This window comes from Xenopus laevis, chromosome 4L (assembly GCF_017654675.1).
Source record: "Xenopus laevis strain J_2021 chromosome 4L, Xenopus_laevis_v10.1, whole genome shotgun sequence".
Lineage (NCBI taxonomy): Eukaryota > Metazoa > Chordata > Amphibia > Anura > Pipidae > Xenopus > Xenopus laevis.
In genome coordinates this window covers 16,323,253-16,345,562 of record NC_054377.1, presented here as the reverse complement: position 1 = coordinate 16,345,562, position 22,310 = coordinate 16,323,253, and the positions used below count along the sequence as shown (strand labels likewise).

General features: G+C 40.3%; 1 protein-coding gene across 1 annotated transcript; it reads right to left on the bottom strand.

The window, feature by feature from the left end:
• Nucleotides 1-17,102: 17,102 nt before the first annotated feature.
• ins.L (insulin L homeolog) lies at nt 17,103-21,249 on the bottom strand. The gene is given in 3 exon segments (NM_001085881.1): nt 17,103-17,759; nt 20,451-20,652; nt 21,221-21,249. Coding segments are annotated over 2 exon segments (321 nt in total). The 5' UTR covers nt 20,635-20,652; nt 21,221-21,249; the 3' UTR covers nt 17,103-17,622.
• Between the last annotated feature and the right edge of the window lie 1,061 nt (nt 21,250-22,310).

Sequence of the window (22,310 nt, the reverse complement as noted above, 5' to 3'; positions counted from 1 at the left end):
TTATTTAGTGTTTAAATGCTTTTCTAGTAGGCTTAAGGTATGAAGATTCAAATTACAGAATGGTCTGTTATCCGGAATGCCCTTGGTCCCGAGCATTCCGGATAACAGAGCCCATACCTGTACTATCAACTTACGTATTATAGTTGATAATTTAGTTTATGTTGAATCCATCTATGAATATTGACTACAATCGGTCAAGATTGAATTGCACTAAAAGACAAAAAGAGGAGTCATCTGAAAGGCAAGATTCTCTTGGCTTCCTAGGGTAGTCCCATAAGGAGACCCAACTAGAAATGGAGGATGAAAACCTTGTTTACATAAATTCTGTGAGCACAACTGACTGCTTTCCCATTCCAACACATTCCAACAAGAATTCCTTTTTGTGTCAACACTCAATGAATAATGTTTATATTACATTAAAACCAGCGGTTTTGTATCCTGTGATTTCCCAAAAACAATCTCTTTCTTATGATAAGATACCTATCCAATTCCCCTCATCCAACATAAAGTATGTATATGTGTCAATATAAAGATGGGGATGCTAATCCTAGATAGGCTGGACAGAATAATTCATAACCAGAGAGAAGGGTTTAACAGAAAACATTATTATTTATGCAGACATTCATTTATGCAGGTATGTTTTTCCCCTGAACACGTTTTCCCCAAGGGGAGGATTGTTCATGAAGCAAGCATACCTGCATAGATAATACAAATGTTTGTAAATATATCAATCATTTTTAACTTCTCTCTACCTAACTAGATTATGGGGCAAATTCACTAACCTCTGACAATTTGCCAGCGACGGCTTCACTCACATCACAACTAGTGATGGGCTAATTTATTCGCCAGGCGTGAATTCGGGGCAAATTCGGGGCGAATTTGCGCGATTCGCTGCCGGCGAATAAATTCACAAAACGGCCGCGAAATTTCAGTTTTTTGGATGCTGCCTCCAAAACAATGATGCCGGCGTCAAAAAACGGGCGCTGGCGTAAAAAAAACGGACGCCGACATCAAAAACGGATGCCGGCACCAAAAATGAGACGCCAGTGCTGCTTCACGGATTTTGCGCTAAATTAGTGAATTTTTCATCAAAGCGAAACTGCGCAAATTCACCCATCACTAATCACAACACTTTGCCAGGCGTAGATTCGACAGGACAACGCTAATTCACTAAAATCCAAAGTTGTGTCCAGGGGGCTGAACGCTGGCGAAGTTACTAGCGTTACTGCGGCAATCGAAGCTACGCTAGTGTTGCCTAATTTGCATACAGCGGGAAGTTAAATTTCAATGGACGTGCATGTAGCAGCAAAAACATTACACAAGCCCAGGGAAGCTTAATAAAATAAAATAAAGTTGTTATATTGGCCTACACATGAGCCCAGTGTATAGTTTATGTGCCATATGTTAGGAAATGTAGGGGGGAAGCCGGTTACCCCAGAAAAAATTTACGCCCTTTTGGAGCCTATCACCCTGAAAAATGAAAAGTCGCCAGCATTTTTTGGGACTAAAAGTTTAACTATTTTTTGAGGAAGTCCTATCTACTCTATTGCACTTCGTCTGATCTGAGGTGGCGAAGGCAAGTCTGGCACAAGAGTTGACGCTCAGTAAAATCCACATCTTAGTGAATTTGCGTAGTTACGTCCATTCGCAAGAGCGCAACTTCGCCAGGCGTAAGGAAGCAAATTACCGCTAGAGTCTATCTCCTCTATTTAAATAAGCGAAGTAACGAAATGACGTCAGGCTGGCGAATTTTCGCTAACATTAGTCACTTCGTCCTTTTGTAAATCTGCCCCTATATCTTAGCCTGTCCTCTGTCTGCAGTCTGCTATTACTGATGCCATTGCCATAGTAGGGGAATCGTGGCTGAAATATATAAAATGTATAAAAAAGAAATATGCAGAATATACTGACCAACAATAAACATTTAGGTCATTATATATCCCTCTAGTTTCCACCCTAGAACCCCTTCAAACACCCAAATTCACTCTCTCACAGGCCCTCTTCCACTGATACACTTTCAAGCATACACTGCCCTATAGTAAGACATCTCTACAGTATCACACTTGCACATTAGTGATGGGTGAATTTATCCTGTTTACTGCAAAATTCGCAAAACTGCGAAAAATTTGCAAAACACATTGAAGTCAATGGGCGTCAAAATAATTTTGACATGCGTGAATTCAACGCCCCGCCACAATTTTTATACAAGTGCCTATTTTGTCTAAATGCATTAAAGTCAATGGCCATCAAAATAATTTTGATGCGCGTCAATTTCGATGGGCGCGACAATTTTTATATACGGCTTATTTTGTCCAAATGCATTGAGGTCAATGGGTGTCTGAATAATTTTGAAGTGCGACAATTTTTATGCGCACGATGCACGCCCAATTTTTTTTACGTGGCAGATTATTTGCTGCCAAATTTTCGCCACAGTTTCTCTAATTTATTCGCTGGCGGCAAAACATGGAAATTAGCCCATTTCCAGGGAAATTCATGAAACGGCAAAGAATTTGTGAAACTTGAATTTTTGACACTGGCATCAAAATTCCGACACTAGCGACAATTCCGACGCTGGCGTCAATTTGACGCGCATTAAAGTCAATGGGCGTCTTTAATTGTAGCAAGTGTTGAAAACACTGAAATTCGCTGCAAATTTGTGCCTGGCGAATAAATTCACCCATCACTACCAATTACTACAGAAGTTCTCTTGGGGCCACGTCATTGGTTAAGTTAAATATAAGTAAAGGCTTCCCTTGTTGTTCTCAAAGTATCCGGTTCATCATACAGAGCCAGGTATCGCCACACCTCCTTGACTTCACAAATTGCTAAATATTACTCTGGAAAACCATTTCAGCCAAACTGTGATCCTTTATTAAATAAGTTCTACTACATATTTCGGATCAAAAGATCCTTCCTCAGGTGATTGTGGAACACAAGCACCTGAGCTAGTATGGGTTAGTAATGACTACAGATGTTTTTATATGGATCTTAATAGTCTTTCAGCATGATAGTAACTCCAAGCTATAGTCCTCCATCTGCGTGTATAGTTCTCTAATCTTGTCTATCTGCGTGTATAATCCTCCATCTGTTGTTCAACCCCAGCTTGAGCATCCTTGCATAGACTTCTCAGTTATTTGTACAGAATTGGAATGGGGATCAGGGGGACGTAAGGGGAGTCCGGCAGTGGATTTGGGTTAGTGGGCCAACAAGAGTTTGGGCCCACTGGGTTTTCCTGGTGTCCCACCAGCCCATTCACACCCTGGAGCTGTAGTTTACCAACATCTGGAGGACACCAGGTTGGACATTCCTGGTGTACAGATCACACAAACAGAGAAGTCGAGTTTCTTGCCGGGAACATGAACAAAGGTGGTTTATGTAGCCCTGATGAAACAACACAAAAAACAGTACAGTTGCGATGCGCTGCGGGGGGTTCTGGTCTGGGTTCCCCTGGGTTCTACCCTTCCCGCTCACTGACTCAGCTGCACTTAACATTGTCGGAAGTAACAAAGCCTCAGCCGTGCCAAGCCTCAGTCTAGTAAACACACGGTTAAATGGCTGCCTCAATGAACACAGGCTGAGTTAATGCTGTAAATATGGGTAATTGTGAGCTGAAATTGAACCAGACAGATATTTCCCTGCTTTTGTGCATTCTCTTACAAAGCTGTTCAGTTTTTTTTACAGGCCACGATCCCTTGGCTTTGGAGGAAATGTTTAACCCCTTCATCTCCAAGCAATCTCTATGTCATGGTTCAGATAGGATACAGTGGTGGTGGCAGTGACGAAGCAAGCCTAGTTTCTGGCACTGTTTATTGTGGGATATGAATGCACACAGGGAATCCATCAACTTTAGATGTGAGCAGGGAGGAGGGATTCCATGAAACAAACCATTTTGTTCTTGGAAAACCTTAGTCAGGGAGAGGGGAGAAAGACTAGACTGTGAGTATTAGAAGGGGAGGAAAAGTGATGTAGAGAATTGCTTGAATCACAATAGCAAAACTGAGAAAACAGGGTGACATGTGTTCCTTAGGAGTGAGTGAGGTTGGCACTTGAGCAATAGGCACTTACTGTAAGGAGACACGGTATAGCCAATGACTACTAGTTGGTTGTCATAACAAAGGCTGGTGCTTAGCTACAGGGGCCCAATGACTAAGGTGGCTCAAGGAATTAAATAATAACCTGGCTGTCAGCGGTGTTTGAGGGCTACTGTATCATTGTAACAAGTTGTCATGGCCACATTTCTGCTTGAGATGGGAGAGAGGGTTTCCAAACCCTTCAAATTTTAATGATTCTGGGGAAACCACTCGCCAGTGTGTGAATGGAAATCATGTGCAACTGAATACTTCACAAGGTGCCAAAACCCAACCAGAACACAGAGCTCACATGCCTCTTATTTCTGTAAATGCTTTTCAACTGCCAAGCCATTTCATTTGTCATTGTATGCTAATAAGAGCTGAGGGAGGAGGGCAACTTGGGAAAACATGTAACAGTTTCATGGCAAAGGTGGCCTGTAAGTCAGGGGGTACACGCAAGAGAACTAACCCTGCTGTTTCCACTCCCCCAAGGATCCTCTGCTGCTCACTCCATGTCTGACTTGTCCTACTATAGCAACTACCACAGGGGAAGGAGACCTTGAATTATGAGAATGACCCCTGTATCAATAATGAAGAAATGTGGGAACAGGTACAAATTAGGTCCCCCATTTCTTCATAAGTGATTTCAGTCTATAAGGACCAAGGCAGTGGGACAGGCATGAGTGGAGTATTCTGGAACCAGTATCCTTGGTATGCCCTAGCTAGTCCAGGCATATTACAGTAGCCAATGCCAGAGGGGCTGATGTAAGATGCCTTCGATAGTGACTATTTATTGGGCTGGTGAGGGTTGTTTGGGCCTCTGTGAACTTGAAATGCCAGGGACTATTTTGAATCCCAGTCCAGGCCAGGCTAGGGTTGCCAACTGTTTTGACCCAGACAGCCCAGTTTCAGAAGGGCTGCAAAAAAACTGCCTGGCCGGTTTTCTAGATTAGGATTGACGCAGTGATCGGCCTTACCGCTGATATTCCAGCCCACAACATCACATGCCCTGCTCATGATGTCACACACCCCACCCCTAAATATCACGCACCTTGTCACTTCTCTGGACGCCACATAGAAGAAAAGTGGCAACCCTAGGCCTGGCCCTAGATAACCTCTTTTGCTAAAAAAGCTGGGACACCAGGTACCAGAGCTGCCAGTGACAAAGCAGTATGGTTGGCATGTTTATGCATGAACCTAGTACGCATATGGCATAGTAATATGGCTGTTGTGCAATACCCCCGAAGTTTTCAGAGTTTTCAGGCAAAAAGCATAAGAACAGGGGCGTAACTATAGTGGAAGCAGACCCTGCGGCTGCAGGGGGGCCCAGGAGGTATAGGGGGCCTATGAGGCCCTAATTAATGAGAAATGTCAATATATATTGGTAAAACAGGACAACCTCTGGAAATGTTGGGGGCCCTAAAATTAATTTGCTGTGGGGCCCAGTAGCATCTAGTTACTCCACTGCATAAGAAATGATGAAGATGAAGGAGGGGTCTCCATAAAGTAGAGTATTTACTCACCACATTAGGGAAGTGGCCCAAGTACACTGCCCTGAGCCCTCAGCATGGGGAGCGGACAACCGTGAATAAATCTGGAGCAGGCACTCAAATTAAGGCAATCTTCCATCAAGTTGTTGAAATCAAGTAAAAGAGATTTATTGTGTCCTGTGCCTAGCATAAGAAAAAAGCATAAGAAATCAGAGTTTCGGGTGAGAAATCCGAAGAAGTCGTGAAAATCGGATGCAAAATCAGAAAAAAACGTGAAAATCTGATTTTTTTTCCCGCAAATCAAATTTTCGAGGAAAATGTAATACTGAATAAGTGTAACAAAACCCAAGCGGATTTGATCGGCGTTTATAACAGAAAATATTGAGATAAATTCATACTTTGATAAATAACCCCCTATATGTTTATTCAAAGGTGAACAACCATTGTAATGTATACACCCATTTATTGCACAACATTGCAGAATATGTTGATCTTTTATAAATATGTTATCATTATTATTAATTATTATTATTATTATTTATAATAATTATAATTACAATTCCAGGGTAATGCAGCACCAAGACATTGCTTACCTACCAGAAATTCAATGAGATCATGGCTTTTTGTTCCTAAAAAAAGTTTAATTTTAAAAAAAAATATGGTTTCATAAACTTGGCTCTTGGACTGGCAAATGAAGTATTGTTATGATAAAACACTGTAGGGCATTTAGTAAATGAGCAGATAGTACCAGTGCCCCACCTGCTGGGAGACTGAGAGCACAGCCTGTTTCTTGATTATTCTTGCTCATTGATAAAACATGATTATTTTTGACTAAAGAAAAAAATTAACAGTAATAGACTGGATTGATAAAGTAAAAAGACCAGGCTTGCTTTGTAGCTGAGGACCTTTATAAAAGAATGTATGTTCTAAAGGAAGGTGCTTGAGTCTTGGATGGATCTTTCCCATGTCCCCAGTGAAAGGGCAGGTCTGGTAACCCTAAACTACAGGAAACAGGGGAGCAAGAGTAACATGAGGTATGAGTTAACAGAAATGTGAAAGTCAATTATGGATGACATCAACTTCTATTTTTCTTAAATAAAGGTGACCCCCCCCCCACTATGAGAAGGAACATCAGGAAAATTATCCCACACATTGAGAGTTTCAGGCTACTTACTGCAAGATAAATACAATTTCAACAGGGCGTGTATGAAACAGATTTCTCCCTGCACTGTGCATTAGGGCTCTGCTTGACCAAAGGGTCGAAGTTCCCTTCAAACGCCATCAAAGGGGCAATGAAATGTTGGTACAGGGTGAACAAAGTGTGCAAGATAAAAGATAGTTGTACTAGACCTTTTCTCCGCCTGCCACAAACTCTTGTAACCACGGAGCACCAGCGAGTTTAAAACATCTGTTTATTTGAAAATTGTTAAAAAGTGAAAACAGAGCGTAATGAGCCCAATAGCTCCATAGCTTTGACGCGTTTCGTGGACAAACCACTTCCTCAAAAACCTTTTCTCCGCCTGCACCAGATATCATTTTCAATCAGAGGCAACAACAGAGACAACAGAAGCCGTGGATGCCAGGGTTCTCAGACATATCAAGGTGCTAGGGATCTCCCTGACTGTAGAATTTCAGAATACAGACCATTTTACTCAAGATGAGGGGGCCTAGTGATTTATACATCCCTGTGGTGGAGCTGAGATGTGGTCCAGGATAGAATGGGTTCAGTATCAAACTGGGGGGTCCAGGACACACTTGTTTTTTTTATGGTGTCCCACTTTCTGAGTCTGACCCTAAATGGGTTATGCTCATGTCATAACAGAGCATGATCATTCATTTGGCCAAATACATCCCTGCATCACCTCCATAAGGTGAGGTTGTCCTCTGTTGACTTCCCTGTCAGCCATCAAGAACCTGTTGACCGATTGTGATGGACAGGTAGGAAACTTCATATCTCCCACTTAACAGAGCTTGAAGACCTTACACATGATAGACTTCAGAATCAGAGAATTAAGGGCACCTCTCTGCTCCAATGACTGCTCCATCTCCATAAGACAGTCAATCCTGCCCTAGACCCCCTTCCATCATCATTGTCCAGAGAACAACAGCCATCTTTGTAGCTCTCAGGACCCTATAATCTCATCTTTCAATATCTCTCCATTTGTATCACCAGATCTTACTATTCTCAGACATCAGATCTTTCCTGTTAGGAAAATGCAAAGGTAGTTGTGCGACACCCTCAGATCTACCCCAAGACTCCCGACCCCTTGCCTGCAAGTCCAGTAAACTAGTGGGCTGACAGATCAGGACTACATTATACAAAAAGGAAAAATGTAAGGATTGTGCAATGGACCCCCAAATATGTGCATTGATCTCCACCTCTGGCATCCATTGATATAATAACTTCTTTGCACAAAAAAACTATATCTTCTGGAATAAAATAATATGAAATTTGTCCAGTTTGGATACATTTGTGCAAAATGTAGTATTGATCCTTACTTTTGTCTACTGTCAGAAGGTTATTATTATTTAAAAAAAAAACCCATATGTTTTTTCCATGTTATAATGGAAAGAATATCAACCCCTTTATGAATACAAAGAAGGTGTTCTTGTGAGCTTGCAATCTACAGGACGTCTAGGGGTCTAGCAGCATTGCTAAGGGTTATTTTTCTTGTGCACTGCAGGAAAGTGAATGAGTTGAAAGGACAGCAGTGTTTCTGACAGTTAAGTTTACTTTTAGGCTAAAAGCAATCGGCCTACCAACCCTCCCCACCCCCACCTTCCTTCCAACATGTGTTGTTTTGGTCTCTCTGAGCCTAACAGATGGGATGTGTCATGGTGGGGAGTGACTGGAGAGTAACCTAAGTTTTAAACTTTTCTCAATCAATCCCCTTCCACATGTCTGCCTTTCACTAACACTGCGAAAGAAAAACAAAAGAGATTGGTCATTTCTAGTATTTTAGACTGGCCGAAGTGGGAGAAAACTACCAAATGACAGTCGTTGCTATCCCACCCCAATGGATTAAAAAAACTGACATTTAGGTGTTAAAATTGTTCTGGATGCTTTGCAGGAAGGTCATTGGGTGCTACCCAAGACACAGTCATTCAGAGGTTTTGCACTCTGCTCCCTGGTCACATCTTTGGCGGGTGGTCTTTGTTGTCTGTCCGGTGGTAAGCAACAGCATGAAACAATAAGAGCCAATCTTTCCTATTGAAAAAGACATTAGCTCTCTCTGCACTAACAAACATGATCCAGGTTTAGCTATGTTAGGAATGAGGAATATTAATCTTGCTTCCCATGTATTTGACAGGAAGGGTTACTCATGTAGGTTTTTGGCAAGGTGATGATTAATGGAGCAATGTGCGGCTGGTCTCTTCTTATTAAAGGATTACTGCTTGTTTAGATCTTTGGCCTAATACAGGAATGCCCCACAGTTCTGCGTCAAAGCTGTCGGCTTTGACCACATGACATAGTTCAGACCAATAATTTCATTTGCGAGGAGCTCAACCTGTTATCACACTCCATGCATGTCCTGGCTGTTGAAATGAAATCGAGGGAAATCCTTTTCCAAGGGTTAATTTAGTCTGGCCAATAAACAGACAGATTTTGTCAAAGCATGACTGTAAAATTTTCAACTCTGGCCAATCGACCATAAGCTGAAACAACAGATACCAAACGTCTGCCCATAGATCCAGATAGTCACATTGTGCAGGAACTGAAGAGGAACGGTGGCTCCTTTTTGCTTCCTCACTTGCCAAATCAACTGCAATAGGACTGGCTGTATATGACCCCTGATGGGACATATATGTTCAGGCAGTTAGGGAGTGTTGGCAAAATGGCCAAACTGCCAAACCAAATCTGAGTTTTACTTGGCAGATCTATGGCGTTATCCAGAACTACAGAGGACACACTGGGGAATAAATGTATACTGAGGCAAATCAAATCTTGCCACTAGAAAGGATTTTGAGATAAGGTCCAGTAATTCAGAGTTCTTTCTTATTCTATGATCTACCCTACAAGGTGGCTCAGAAGGATGAGGCATTAATGTAATTCAGTGCCAATGAGATCTTATCAATACTGTACATTGAAATGCCTTTTATCAATAATCGGTAAAATGATCATGTCTTATGCTGTGGAGCCTACATTACAGTGAGTGTTTGCCTAGGGCAGGTGCCCATAGCCTTTTTTACCTGTAAGCCACATTCAAAGTAAAAAAAAGTTGTAGAGCATGCAAAAAGTTCCTTGGGTGCCAAACATGGTCTCTGTGGCTATTTGGTAGGCCTATGGCGACAGCCTACAGGAGGCTCTGTTTGGCAGTACACCTTTTTTTTGCAACCAAAACTTGCCTCCAGCCTGGAATTCAAATATAAACACCTGCTTTGAGGCCACTGGGAGCAACATCCAAGGGTGGTGAGGCTCACAAGCCACTCGATGGGGATCTCTGGTATAAGAAGAGGAAGAGTTGGATGACCGTTACTCTAGGATATAACTCTTTTAAGCTTTAGTTGGGTACAGTAGTTCAAAATACAGTGCTTGGACTGTATTTTACATGTAGCTGTTCTATGGCCTCAAGCAGGTCCGGACTGAGAATTAAAGTAGGCCCTGGCATTTCAGATACACCAGCCCAATAAATACTGACTTTCTACAGCATCTTATAGCAGCCCCTCTGGCATTTGCCAGAACCCACAGATTGCCAGTCCGGGCCTCTCCTCAAGCTATTCAAGCTAATTAGTGAGCAGTTTATAATTTCATGGAGGACCACAAGATGGGGTTTCCCACCATTATGGGCCTAGGTGCTTAGACTAAAGGTAGAGCTGATGTACAGCAGTACATTTTTAAAGTGATACTGACACTAAAAATGAATTTTAGCATATGAATGTACATTAAATGTTACCTATAGGTCATGTTGATCATTTTTTGCTGAGAGGTTTGTTTTTGTATATAATTGTTAGTTGAAGTTCCTAAGCCTGACTCTCTGACGCTCTGACTTTGCCAACCTGACTGTCCCATCTCAGCCTGTTAGTTACAGTTTCTAATGCTAACGGACTCCTGCTGCACAAATATGGCAGCCCCCTCATACAGGAACATGGGGGATCAGACAGGTAATGTAAAAGCATCATGCAAATACTTTATGGCAAAGTTAGACGTAGCTTGCAAAGCCAATATTATAATAGATGTAAAAAAAGTTTAATTTCAGGTGTCAGTATCTCTTTAAGGCACTATATAGAAGTTGTTGGTGTGAGCTCTAGTAGACACACATGAAAATGTAACTCTTACTGATACTACTTTTGCCAGTGCAGAAAATAGGGGTAGGCAGAAGGGGCATGTGAAAAGGGGCAAAAAAAAATTGCTACGGGGGGTCTGGGTCATTTTTTTTTTTATTCTCAACGGCTTTTATTCTCAAGGGTTTTTTATTCTCAAGGGTGCTAGAGCAGTAAGGGCAACAAGAGCATACCGCTTAGTGTTTACTAAGCACCTGCACCCTGGGGAATGCTGCTTTCTGCATGTGTATATATATAATCACTCTACAACCACTAGAGACGCAGGGAAAGTAAGGAACTTTTAAAGAGACCCTGAGACCTCCAAGCTATCCAGTTCAGACAAATTAGTAATTGAAAAGGTGTTTACAAATAGTTTAAAACATAACTTTTACTTTGGATAGGGTTAAAAACATACGCACAACCACACAAATCATTCCTAGTCTGACTCCATTAAACATATATGGAAGTCTGGGACCATGTCCCTAAAAACACCCATAAAAACAGGCATGAAATGGCACTTATGCCCCTGAGGAAGCCGTTATATACGGCGAAACGCGTCGGGCTGGTGGCATAGGTGGACGGTGGGTGATTAGCCCCCACTTGTTCCCTACGTAGTCAGGCAGGAATTTGACACTGGGGAATGAATGGAAGGGGGGTTCTGGGATAAGCTAATGAAGCTGGACTAATGCTTTATGACTGTGGGTGTCAGGCTGCAACTCAAACGCTGGCAAGACTTTTTTACCCACCGTGCCATTTCATGCCTGTTTTTATGGGTGTTTTTAGGGACATGGTCCCAGACTTCCATATATGTTTAATGGAGTCAGACTAGGAATGATTTGTGTGGTTGTGCGTATGTTTTTAACCCTATCCAAAGTAAAAGTTACGTTTTAAACTATTTGTAAACACCTTTTCAATTACTAATTTGTCTGAACTGGATAGCTTGGAGGTCTCAGGGTCTCTTTAAAAGTTCCTTACTTTCCCTGCGTCTCTAGTGGTTGTAGAGTGTATTAGTTCTTTAATGAACATTATCCAGCAGATGATTCACGTGTTTAAATTAATTACACTCATTAGTGTGAAGTATATATATAATCCCACCGATGACGGCACTCCACAATTAATCAGTTTAAACCAAAAAAGTCCAATCAAGTGAAGGACCAACGTTTCAATTCCGTACAGGAATCTTCGTCAGGGAGAAAGATGTGCCAGTACCGAGAGAGCCAATTAAGTACACTTATTGGCTCTCTGACACATCTTTCTCCCTGACGAAGATTCCTGTACGGAATTGAAACGTTGGTCCTTCACTTGATTGGACTTTTTTGGTTTAAACTGATTAATTGTGGAGTGCCGTCATCGGTGGGATTATTTAGTATTTAAAGACCCAGCTTTTCTATCCACTTATCATTGTGCGTCCCTACTCACTGGGACTATATATATATATATATATATATATATATATATATATATATAACCATTAGGCAATGAGGCTGTGACCACAAAATACATATAGACAAATACAAGAGTCCTCTGCACTCAACCCATTATCAATATATTTAAGACAGAGACATTTTGTGCATACTGCTACTAAAAAATGCCTTACCCTTTAAACAAAACAGGGATTGTTTGTCCATATATTGCAATATATTTAAGCTGGCCAACTATGTCAAAGTCATCCCATATCTGGCCAGTTGTAGCTACCACCCTTCCCAGCTATAGTCAGGTGATCCCACTGATAGCTAATAAAGGTGCAACCAATTTTGGGAGTTATACTTTGAAAGCAGTTAGTTAGTTGCAGGTAAAACTTAGTCCCTGTGTAAAATGTATAATGAAGCAATAGAATTCTTAATGAATCACATGAAAAATGAGCATAAAAAAAAATGAGGCTGAGGAAAATTATAAAGGAACAAAACTATTACCCCTTGTACTCATCATTAGTATTATTAAAGAAATGTGGTTATTGGAGTGGGCACGTGCAAAGTATGAGGTTCATTAAATAACGCTGAAGGTGCTGGAGAGGAAACAGATGCACTAAATTGACCCATAACATGTGGTGAACAGAAACAATACTATGATCAAATAGTATAGGGTTAATGTTCAGATGTGCATAAATAAAAAAGAACTGGCCGAGGAACAGGGTTCAGTCACATTGCGAGGGTCCCATGTAGAGAAAGGGATAGTATCATGTAGCAATTCAGGGTCACTCTGTTTTTGGGCAGGAAAGAAGTCTCTGGCAGAAGTCGGGGTTCTGCACCACAATGTACTGCAGGTCTGTCTATGGTCTCTCTGTGCCTGGGAGGGAAACAGACCTCAGAAGGAAAGGTCAAAATAAATATAAGGAGGCAAATTCCAAATACATTCTCGCCCCCTCTCCCATGGCTCTCCCCCTATACTCAGCACTCCATCCCTCCCTCCTTACAACTATCACAGGCACCTGACACAAGTGAAGAACATGTAGAAGAGAGTAACGTTTTCACAGCATGATACAATATGGAACTGGTAACACTATTAACACTCTGTACCTAGTAATGGCACATGGGCATCCTATATTAAAATGACTTTAAACAACTGAGCTGTTTTCTGTCATATTAGAGGTTCTGATATATATAGTGTTCATCTAAAACTTTATTAATTATTATTATTAAATTAGAAAAGTCCACACACTCAGGTCTTAAAGAACACAAAATATATTTAAGTTTATTACTGGGAGACAAACGTTTCGGCCAGCAATCTAGCCTTTCTCAAATTCATAATTAATAAAATGACAAGGCTTTATAAAGGGACCCTTGAGGCCTGAAATGTTGCTAAGTTGACATCTACTTGATTTTTAAACCAAAGTCATGTGACTTGTTCTCTGATAAACTTCAGTCACTCTTTACTGCTGTACTGCAAGTTGGAGTGATCTCACTCCCTCCCTTCCCCCCCCCCCCAGCAGCCAAACAAAAGAACAATGGGAAGGTAACCAGATAACAGCTCCCTAACACAAGATAACAGCTGCCTGGTAGATCTAAGAACAACACTCAATAGACACATTCAGTTACATTGAGAAGGAAAAACAGCAGCCTGCCAGAAAGCATTTCTCTCCTAAAGTGCAGGCACAAGTCACATGACCAGGGGCACCTGGGAAATTGACAATATGTCTAGCCACATGTCAGATTTCAAAATTGAATATAAAAAAATATGTTTGCTCTTTTGAGAAATGGATTTCAGTGCAGAATTCTGCTGGAGTAGCACTATTAACTGATTCATTTTGAAAAAAACATGTTTTCCCATGACAGTATCCCTTTAAATCACTTTAAGGGTGGTTCACTTTAAGTACATTTTTTGTGTTATAGAATGGCTAATTCCAAGCAACTTTTCTTATGGTCTTCATTATTTATATTTTGTTGTTTTGTCTTTCAAATGGGGTTCACTGACCCCCTGTCAGTATGGCTACACATGCATGGATTCACGGTGGATTAATGTTTTGTTGTCGCTCGTCAAAATTTGCATGCGCCTAAAAAATGATGCACGTTAATACGATTCAATTATCCATTGACTTTAATGCATTTGGACAAAATAGTTACATGTATAAAAATTGACGCTCGGCAACATTATTTTGACGCCCATTGACTTCAATGAGTTTTGCAAATTTTCATTGTTTCGTGAGTTTTTTCGCCGTTTTGCTAATTATTTGGCGAAGCCAAACGGGACAGATTCTACCCATTACTAATCATGTTTCTTTTCAGGCCCTCTCCTATATATATTCCAGTCTCTTACTCAAATCAATGCATGGTTGTTAGGGTAATTTGGACCCTAGCAACCAGATTACTGAAATTACAAATTGAAGAGCTGCTGAATAAAAAGCTAAATAACTCAAAAACCACAAATAACAAAAAATTAAAACCAATTGCAAATTGTCTCGGAATATCACTCTCTACATCATACTAAAAGTTAACTTACAGGTGGACCACCCCTTTAAGCAATTTATTCCCTTTGTCAGTGTGCTACAGTTCTTTGGACTTTATAAACAAAATAATAGGCCCCATGCTGATATTTTCGGGCACAGTACCACTGCATTGGCTGTTCTGTGGACAGCATCACCCATCTTGATTTCTTTTATTTTGCCATAAAGGAAATATATACAGAATAATGTAGCCCCTATTGTAAAATATAAGGATATTATAAGTCACTGAGGAGATCCATGACCGTAAAGGACAAGGTTGAAGGCCTAGTATTTTATGCAGGTCATAGAACTCTTAATAATGTCTTCATAATAATATCTGTATATTTCTAACAGAAGGTAAATCATTTATTCTAATACACATTACTAAGCACTGAGCACTGTTTATAAGCCTTTAATATATAGGATATTCCTGACTCTTGTGTATTATAGACATACAATACTATTATACTTACGGTAGTAAAGGTATGTTACTTGTTATCCAGAATGCTTGGGATATGGATGTTTTTTCCCGGATATCAGATCTTTCTGTAATTTGGATCTTTATACCTTAAGTCTACTAGAAAATAGGCTGTTTCTGCCTCCAATAAGGATTAATTATATCTTATTTGGGATCAAGTACAAACTACTGTATATGATTACAGGGAAAAAGGAAATAATTTTTAAAAATGTGGATTATTTGAATAATTTCTAGATAATTGGTTTCTGGATAACAACAAATATATTTCCTGTATTACACATTGACTTTTGACTCCGATGGAACTTGTTCCACTAGTGGTCAGATTATCATGGGAAATGGTAGACTACTCACCAAATTCTTTTAAGGTCTGTCTGAACATTCTGAACTCTTGTTTAGGGCTGCATAAACAACTTAGAACGTATCACTGACTAAATGAGCCTTTTTGTTGTATTTCGATATTCTCACCAACTAAAGGAGACCCTAATGTGTTGTCTACATTATAAATAAGTTCTGTGAGCACCACTGATGTTCTTATGATATATATATTTTGAAGTCAATCAGCTTTAAGATGACCCCACCACTGTTTTCCACTAATTCTGCCTCTTCCTCTTGCCTAAAGTCCATCTTTACAGTTGGGTAACAGATACCATTCATCTTTCTATCCAAAGGCTGTGCATTACTATGACTTACTAAGAACTTAGAACATAGTGTCAACAACATGGTTTCCTAAATGAAGATCTGGTGAACCTAAGCCTATTACCCTACCCCTACAAGAGCCTACCCTTTAAAGCTGATCACCTGATGGAAATGTTGGCAAATCTCTTTTGCTCTTTCCCTATCAAGAACTGATGGAGAGTATCTTTATAACTCAAGCTTGTTCTACATTCTTGAGCATCACTCTCATCAGTAACACCCTCCTCCCTCCACCAATGTTGGGACATTGGGTCGATTAATCTCCCCTTTTGAAAGAAGTTGCTGAGGAGAGCCGACTAAACCAGTTTCTTCCCAAAGACCTGTTGAACACACACATAACTAATCTGCCAAAATCTTTAAGTACATCTTGTTATTATCCATTCCCCTATGAGAAGCCATGAATGCATTATATTACCACTTTTTTACTGTAAATCTGAAGAGCAATTCTCATGTATTTGATTCACAGCAGAGCATTGCACCATAACCCCCTCCCACAGGGCTTTAGAGTGTTGCTCCCCTAACCTTTCCAACCCTCTCCCCCTCCTTCAGCACCAAAGACAAAGCGCAGAGCTTCCAGCTGCCTCTAAGCAGGAAGCCCCCCGTCTTGCGGAGAGGGGGGCTGTCAGACTGGGGCGTTCAGTCTCAGGGCTTTCCAAGGGGGCTTGAGGATTTTTTATTTCTGGAAGGTAGCCAGTAAGGGGGTCAACTCAGGATAAGAGCATGCGGGGGGCGGAGGAGAAGGATGGGGGCTTTGGGGGGCAGGGGTAGGCAATTGTGAGTGGCTTCCAGCCAATAATCAGGACACCCCCTTCCCCTCCCAACTATAACTTTTTCTTTAATAGAAAGCAGCTCTGCTTCGCTTACAATGGGATATAAGGTCTTTTGACTTTGTCTCCCCCTTGTCCCCTCATGCACCCATTCTAAAACCTCACAAGCCGCATGACCTCCATGACTGCAAACTTAACCTCTCATCTGCTGTGGAGGCCTTCATTGTAAATGAGGTGTTTCAGCTCGAACACGTTTCACTGAATATCCTTTTCCCAGTTTCACAGCTCTAAAAAGCAATTGGCTTTAGGCGATGAAGATATTTTTCCCTCTCTTGGTTCCTGTTGGTTGGCTCTTAAAAACAGCCAGCTAATCACAGCAGCTCAGAGCCTGTAGACAGACCCACAGCGAATACATCTTGACTTAATGGATATATAAATCATATGTATTATAGGGACAGTAGCGCAGTTCAATAACACCAGAAGGCGTGAGCTTACATTTATTTGCATTGAGACAGAGAGGCAACAGATATAATAGGTCCAGGCAATGAAAAGCAAGATGGGAATAACATTTGAGGCTGCTCTTTACTTCTAGATTTTCATTTTTGTTTTTTTTTTTTTACATCTGAACCCAATCAATGTAACCTGACTCTCACCTAAAACCAGGTCTTTCCTGCTTGTACAATAGTGGGTGGTGCTTTCTGAGAAAAGAAAAATACAAAAATAACAGCTACTGTATTTCTTCTTCTCTCACCCACAATTATTCCACATAACTCATTCTTGGAACAACAGAATGTGTGGGAAACAGATGCCTAATTGATATAGAATAAATATACATGAAAAGAAAGAGATTTTATTCACAGTTAGACCACGTTCTCTGTCCTGATGTTTTTGCATGATGGAATTGCCTTGAAGGTGCCTTGTAAGAGAGCATTTGCCAGGTCCCCTAGTTGCAGTAGTTCTCCAGCTGGAAGAGAGAACATGTGCTGTGGCAGCATTGCTCCACAATCCCCCTCTTCATTTTCTGATACTCTTGAGGCTGGAACTGCATTCCATCTAACTCGTTGTCCTGGGGTCCATTGACTGCAAGAACAAGATAAGAAACAGAAGATAAGAAATAAGTCATATCATATTTTGATTGAATTGCCCAGAAATTTGCCACCTTACTCAAATAGCTGTCAGACCTTTAAACACAGTTTTCTAAGGAAGCTTCTAAGGCTGGATTTCATAATTTTTTCCTGGATTTCAACACCAACTTTCCTATCCTCCATCATCCTCTCATTGTGCTTGGGTGACAACAGACCCTCCAAAAACCTATATGAGTCAGCTTTAATGCTATGGCTACTTGTGGCCTGTCTCATGCTTCCATTAAGTTGACATAACCATTGTAGGCCTATCTATACCTCCTGTTCTCTTCGTTGTGGAATGCAACTGAAGCCAAGATTTGGGATATCATAGATATATAGATAGATGATAGGTAGATAGATAGATAGATAGATAGATAGATAGATAGATAGATAGATAGAAGGAATAGAGTGGAGTAATTGCCAAGAACATTGGAAGAATAAAAAACCCAGGAAGGTGATGAAGAAATAAGAAAAAGACAGAAAATATTGAGTAGGGTCTAAGGGTGCCAAGAGCTACAGCCCAGTACTGTTTCTCCATAAACCCAAAAACATTACTGAGAGTCTGGACACAAGAAGATTGAAGTACTTAACTATACCCCTATTCGTTTCATATGGCTGGAATATTCTGCTGACTATATACTTGTTTCTCTTGTATTTATTCCCAACCCCCAAGCCCAAGATAAAAAAACTCTAACACAAGGGCTGCAATTATACTTCTTTGCTTCTTTGTCTGGTGTCTCTTCACAGCTTCACAATATTGTGGCTCTTTACAGATAAAGGATAGCAATAATATTAATATGAAAGGCTGCCAGATCATCATATGATTGGAGTCTTTGCAAAATTGCAGTTTGTAAGGAAGCATCCTATTTCAATTGAAACTCATATGTTAGTAGTACTTAGCATGCATCCTTTGTTTTTTTCCACATGTATAATGTTACATAACGTTTATTGTAAGATCTTGCATCAAAGGCCACCAGTATTTAACTTGCCAACTGTGTGTTGCATTTCTCCACTCGTGCACCGATATACTGTTTACATCAGCACTTTAAGTTGTTCCACAAAATGTACATATCACGATAAAGGGTTACTATACCAACTCCTATGCACAGTTGTTCCATGCAATGAAATTATTTTCCCCATTGTTCCCAACTGCTGTGGTGTTTGGACACCTACAATCTCTTTGTTTTGAGCCCAACTTCTACTCAATGCAGTGCCCTGCAATGTACATTCCCAGTGTATGAAAAGCAGGTGGTAGCTACAGCACCCAAGTACAAAGATGCCTTCAAAGAGGTGTAACCTTTGCATCTTAGGGTAGCCTTACATGGGAAGGAGTATAGAATCTCAATATATTGAGATAGTTGTATGGGTAAAAGTGATATGGAGCTTTAGATCTTCCGATCTTTGCACACATCTTTTTTATGTTTTATTTATTAACCCCTCTCATCTACAACTTTAGTACAGTATCAAGGGATGTCGACTGCTGTGAAACCATCATCTGGGATGTAGAACTGCAGATGGAGCAAGCTGTAAGGTTCATTATAGTTGAACAGAGAGAAGCATATTTTACAGGAACACTATCTGCTCCAGAAGTGTTGAGCTGGACTATGTTAAATCAAAAGCAACCCTAAAGATGACTCCATCTGCATTTCCATCTATTGTAGTCTATAATCCCTACTAAGTGAAGAGCAAGCAATCCAGTATTCCATGCAATGAGATTCCATGAAACCCAGAGAAACGTAGCCCCACACTGAAAACAATAATTAGTTCTTAGATAAAATCAGTAGCTAGAATAGTCTGCTTTCTAGTTTGGCCATGAACCGTAAAAGTGGGGCATATGCTAAAATATTCTCTGTTACATCAATAGTGATTGGTATCTAAGATAGCTTCTAGCTATACAATGTCTGTCAACATGAATTTGACAATGTTAATATAAAAGTGCTGGCCTTTGCTCAATGTCCATCAAGAGTTATTTTGAGAACATTTATAATTAAGGTAGGAGCATTCTAATGAGGCACCTTTTGCATGTTTGATATTTGAGATGAATGAACTTCATTTTGTGAAGGATTTGGTTACAAGGCCCAACAACAGCTCATGGTTTAGCGTTTGTAGGTGGGTCAAGCTACCAGACAGATTGCTGTGGGCCAAAGAAAGGCTCTCCTATGCTTTAATAAGGATATCACTCCTCTAGGGCAGCACGGGACAATTAAGTAGTGCAAAAAATAACACACAACTGCACTTCCTTTGACACCAAACTTTGGTGATGTTCTAGGTTCCCATAGCAATCCCATTCAATTAATGTGACAAGCACAAATATGGGTCTAATTAAAGAAATGGAAATGGTTTTGCTAATCACAACATTAGTGACTAGAGGTAAGAAACTCAAGCCTAAACATACTGTAGTTTCTTGGAAACATAAAGACAGGAAGACTTCCAGAAGTAGCCAAATTATTTCCTTATTTCCATTTTTAACAAATCTGGTTGACATGACATCCCTTTTTGAAATTATCCAAATGCTTTCGTTCAGCATAGTTTCACAATTTACCAAACCTTTTCATTTGGCACCAGTTTTTCCTCTGAGTCATCTTCCAATGAACAGGAAAAATATACATATTGAACATCTAGCATTGTAGTCATTTCATGTTCTTACCCTGTGCTTGTTCGATGTCCCGTTTGATCTTAGGGTAGTAGAAGAAGCCTCTATCCCCACATACTAGGTACAGGGCTTCTACTAGGTGAGACCCACACAAGTGCTGGTTGGCTAGAGCTTCGGTGTTGGGTGTAGAGAAAAGGAGGACAAGAACCAGGGGCAGACACTGCATCCATAGAGCCATTGTAAAAGATAGTGGGAGCTGAGAAGACAAAAAAGCCGAAACTGAGAAAGGAAAACTATATCAGACTGCAAAATGGTAGAACATTAGTAGGATGGAAAGTTAAGGTAAAGATAAGTTAATGAAACAACAATGGACAATCTGCATACATCAGGGGAATACTTTATAGCTCTGAAGAGCATCACCTGTAGGTAGAACCAAATTTACCTCTTTACTGTGCAGGTAGAACCAAAATACCAGACTGCTCGGTTGGTTGCCCTGGGTTATTAGACTTGGAGCACAGTTGTTACACTCTATATTAAAGATCCTCTACATCTAGCCCGCTGGCTGTTATTGAACTATAACTTACACTATGCTCCATAAACTGAAGATCGTTAGCAATAGTTCAAGCCAGTTATGCTGCAATAAAATTGTCTCCAGACATAGGGTGGCTTGCTCTTCATTTTCTGATGAACTGCCCAGTCCTCAACACTTCTACCCACAGGCAACCATAAAAGAGTATCTATTGTTCTATTTCTGCATTGACACCTGTCAGTAGTAGTACAGCTGCTGTCTACACACTGGTCCTCTACTGTGTTGCTGATCTTACCTGGATAAGTGCTGGAAAGGTCAAAAGGAGGAAAGCGGCTCACAGAAGGGTTGAAGGATACAGAGTGATCTCCCTGTGCCCATGCACCTGTTTTATATTCCTGCTCCATCAATTAAGCACCTTAGCTAAGCACCTTGTCCAAATCTGCTCCATTTGCTGCTCCTCCCGCTACTGTAAATGTTTAACACTTAACCATTTAGATGTCAATTGACCAAGCAATTTTTTCTATTTAGCAAACTCTGCAAATGTTACTTTCCATTTGTGACATGCAATTTTTTTTTTTAAAAAAAAAGCACAACTTTTGCTCTTCAGAAAGGTGGTTCTGGGGGACATGCCTATAATAGTGATTATATACAGAAAACAAGAAATTGTATAATACAGTAATGGGATCCGTTATCCGGAAACCAGTTATCAAGAAAGCTCTGAATTACGGAAAGTCCATCTCCTGTAGACTCCATTTGATTGAAATAATCCAATTTTTTTTTTTAAATGATTTCCTTATTCTCTGTAATAATAAAACAGTAGCTTGTACTTGATCCAAACTAAAATATAATTAATCCTTAATCCAAAGCCTGCTTGTTGGGTTATTTAATGTTTACGTGATTTTATAGTAGTCTTGAGGTGAGATCAAAATTACGGAAAGAACTGTTATCCGTAAATTACTGAAAGAACTGTTATGTATAACAGGTCTCACACCTGTACTTACAAATGATGTTATATGGATAAACAGCTGCTGATGCAAGCTCAGTATTGATTAGATATATAATAATCAAATTATTATCTGATAAAAATTAAGAAAAACACAAAATTCCATTTTTTAGTAGGGAACATACAGTTGATCACATACACAGATTTTTGACGTATTTAAGTCAATATATGGCTGAACAATCCTCTGTCCATGATTAGCTGCTGGTTGATCAAATTAAAAATGAATGGCACAATTTGGCCTGTGTATCTATTATTTTTTGTAGCTTAATGCACAGAATGTCTCTATGTCCTTAATATATTGATATTGGGTTGAGTGCAGAGTACTTTGTCTGTATGGATTTTGTGATCAGTGCCTCAATGCACCTCCCCTAATGGTTCAAAG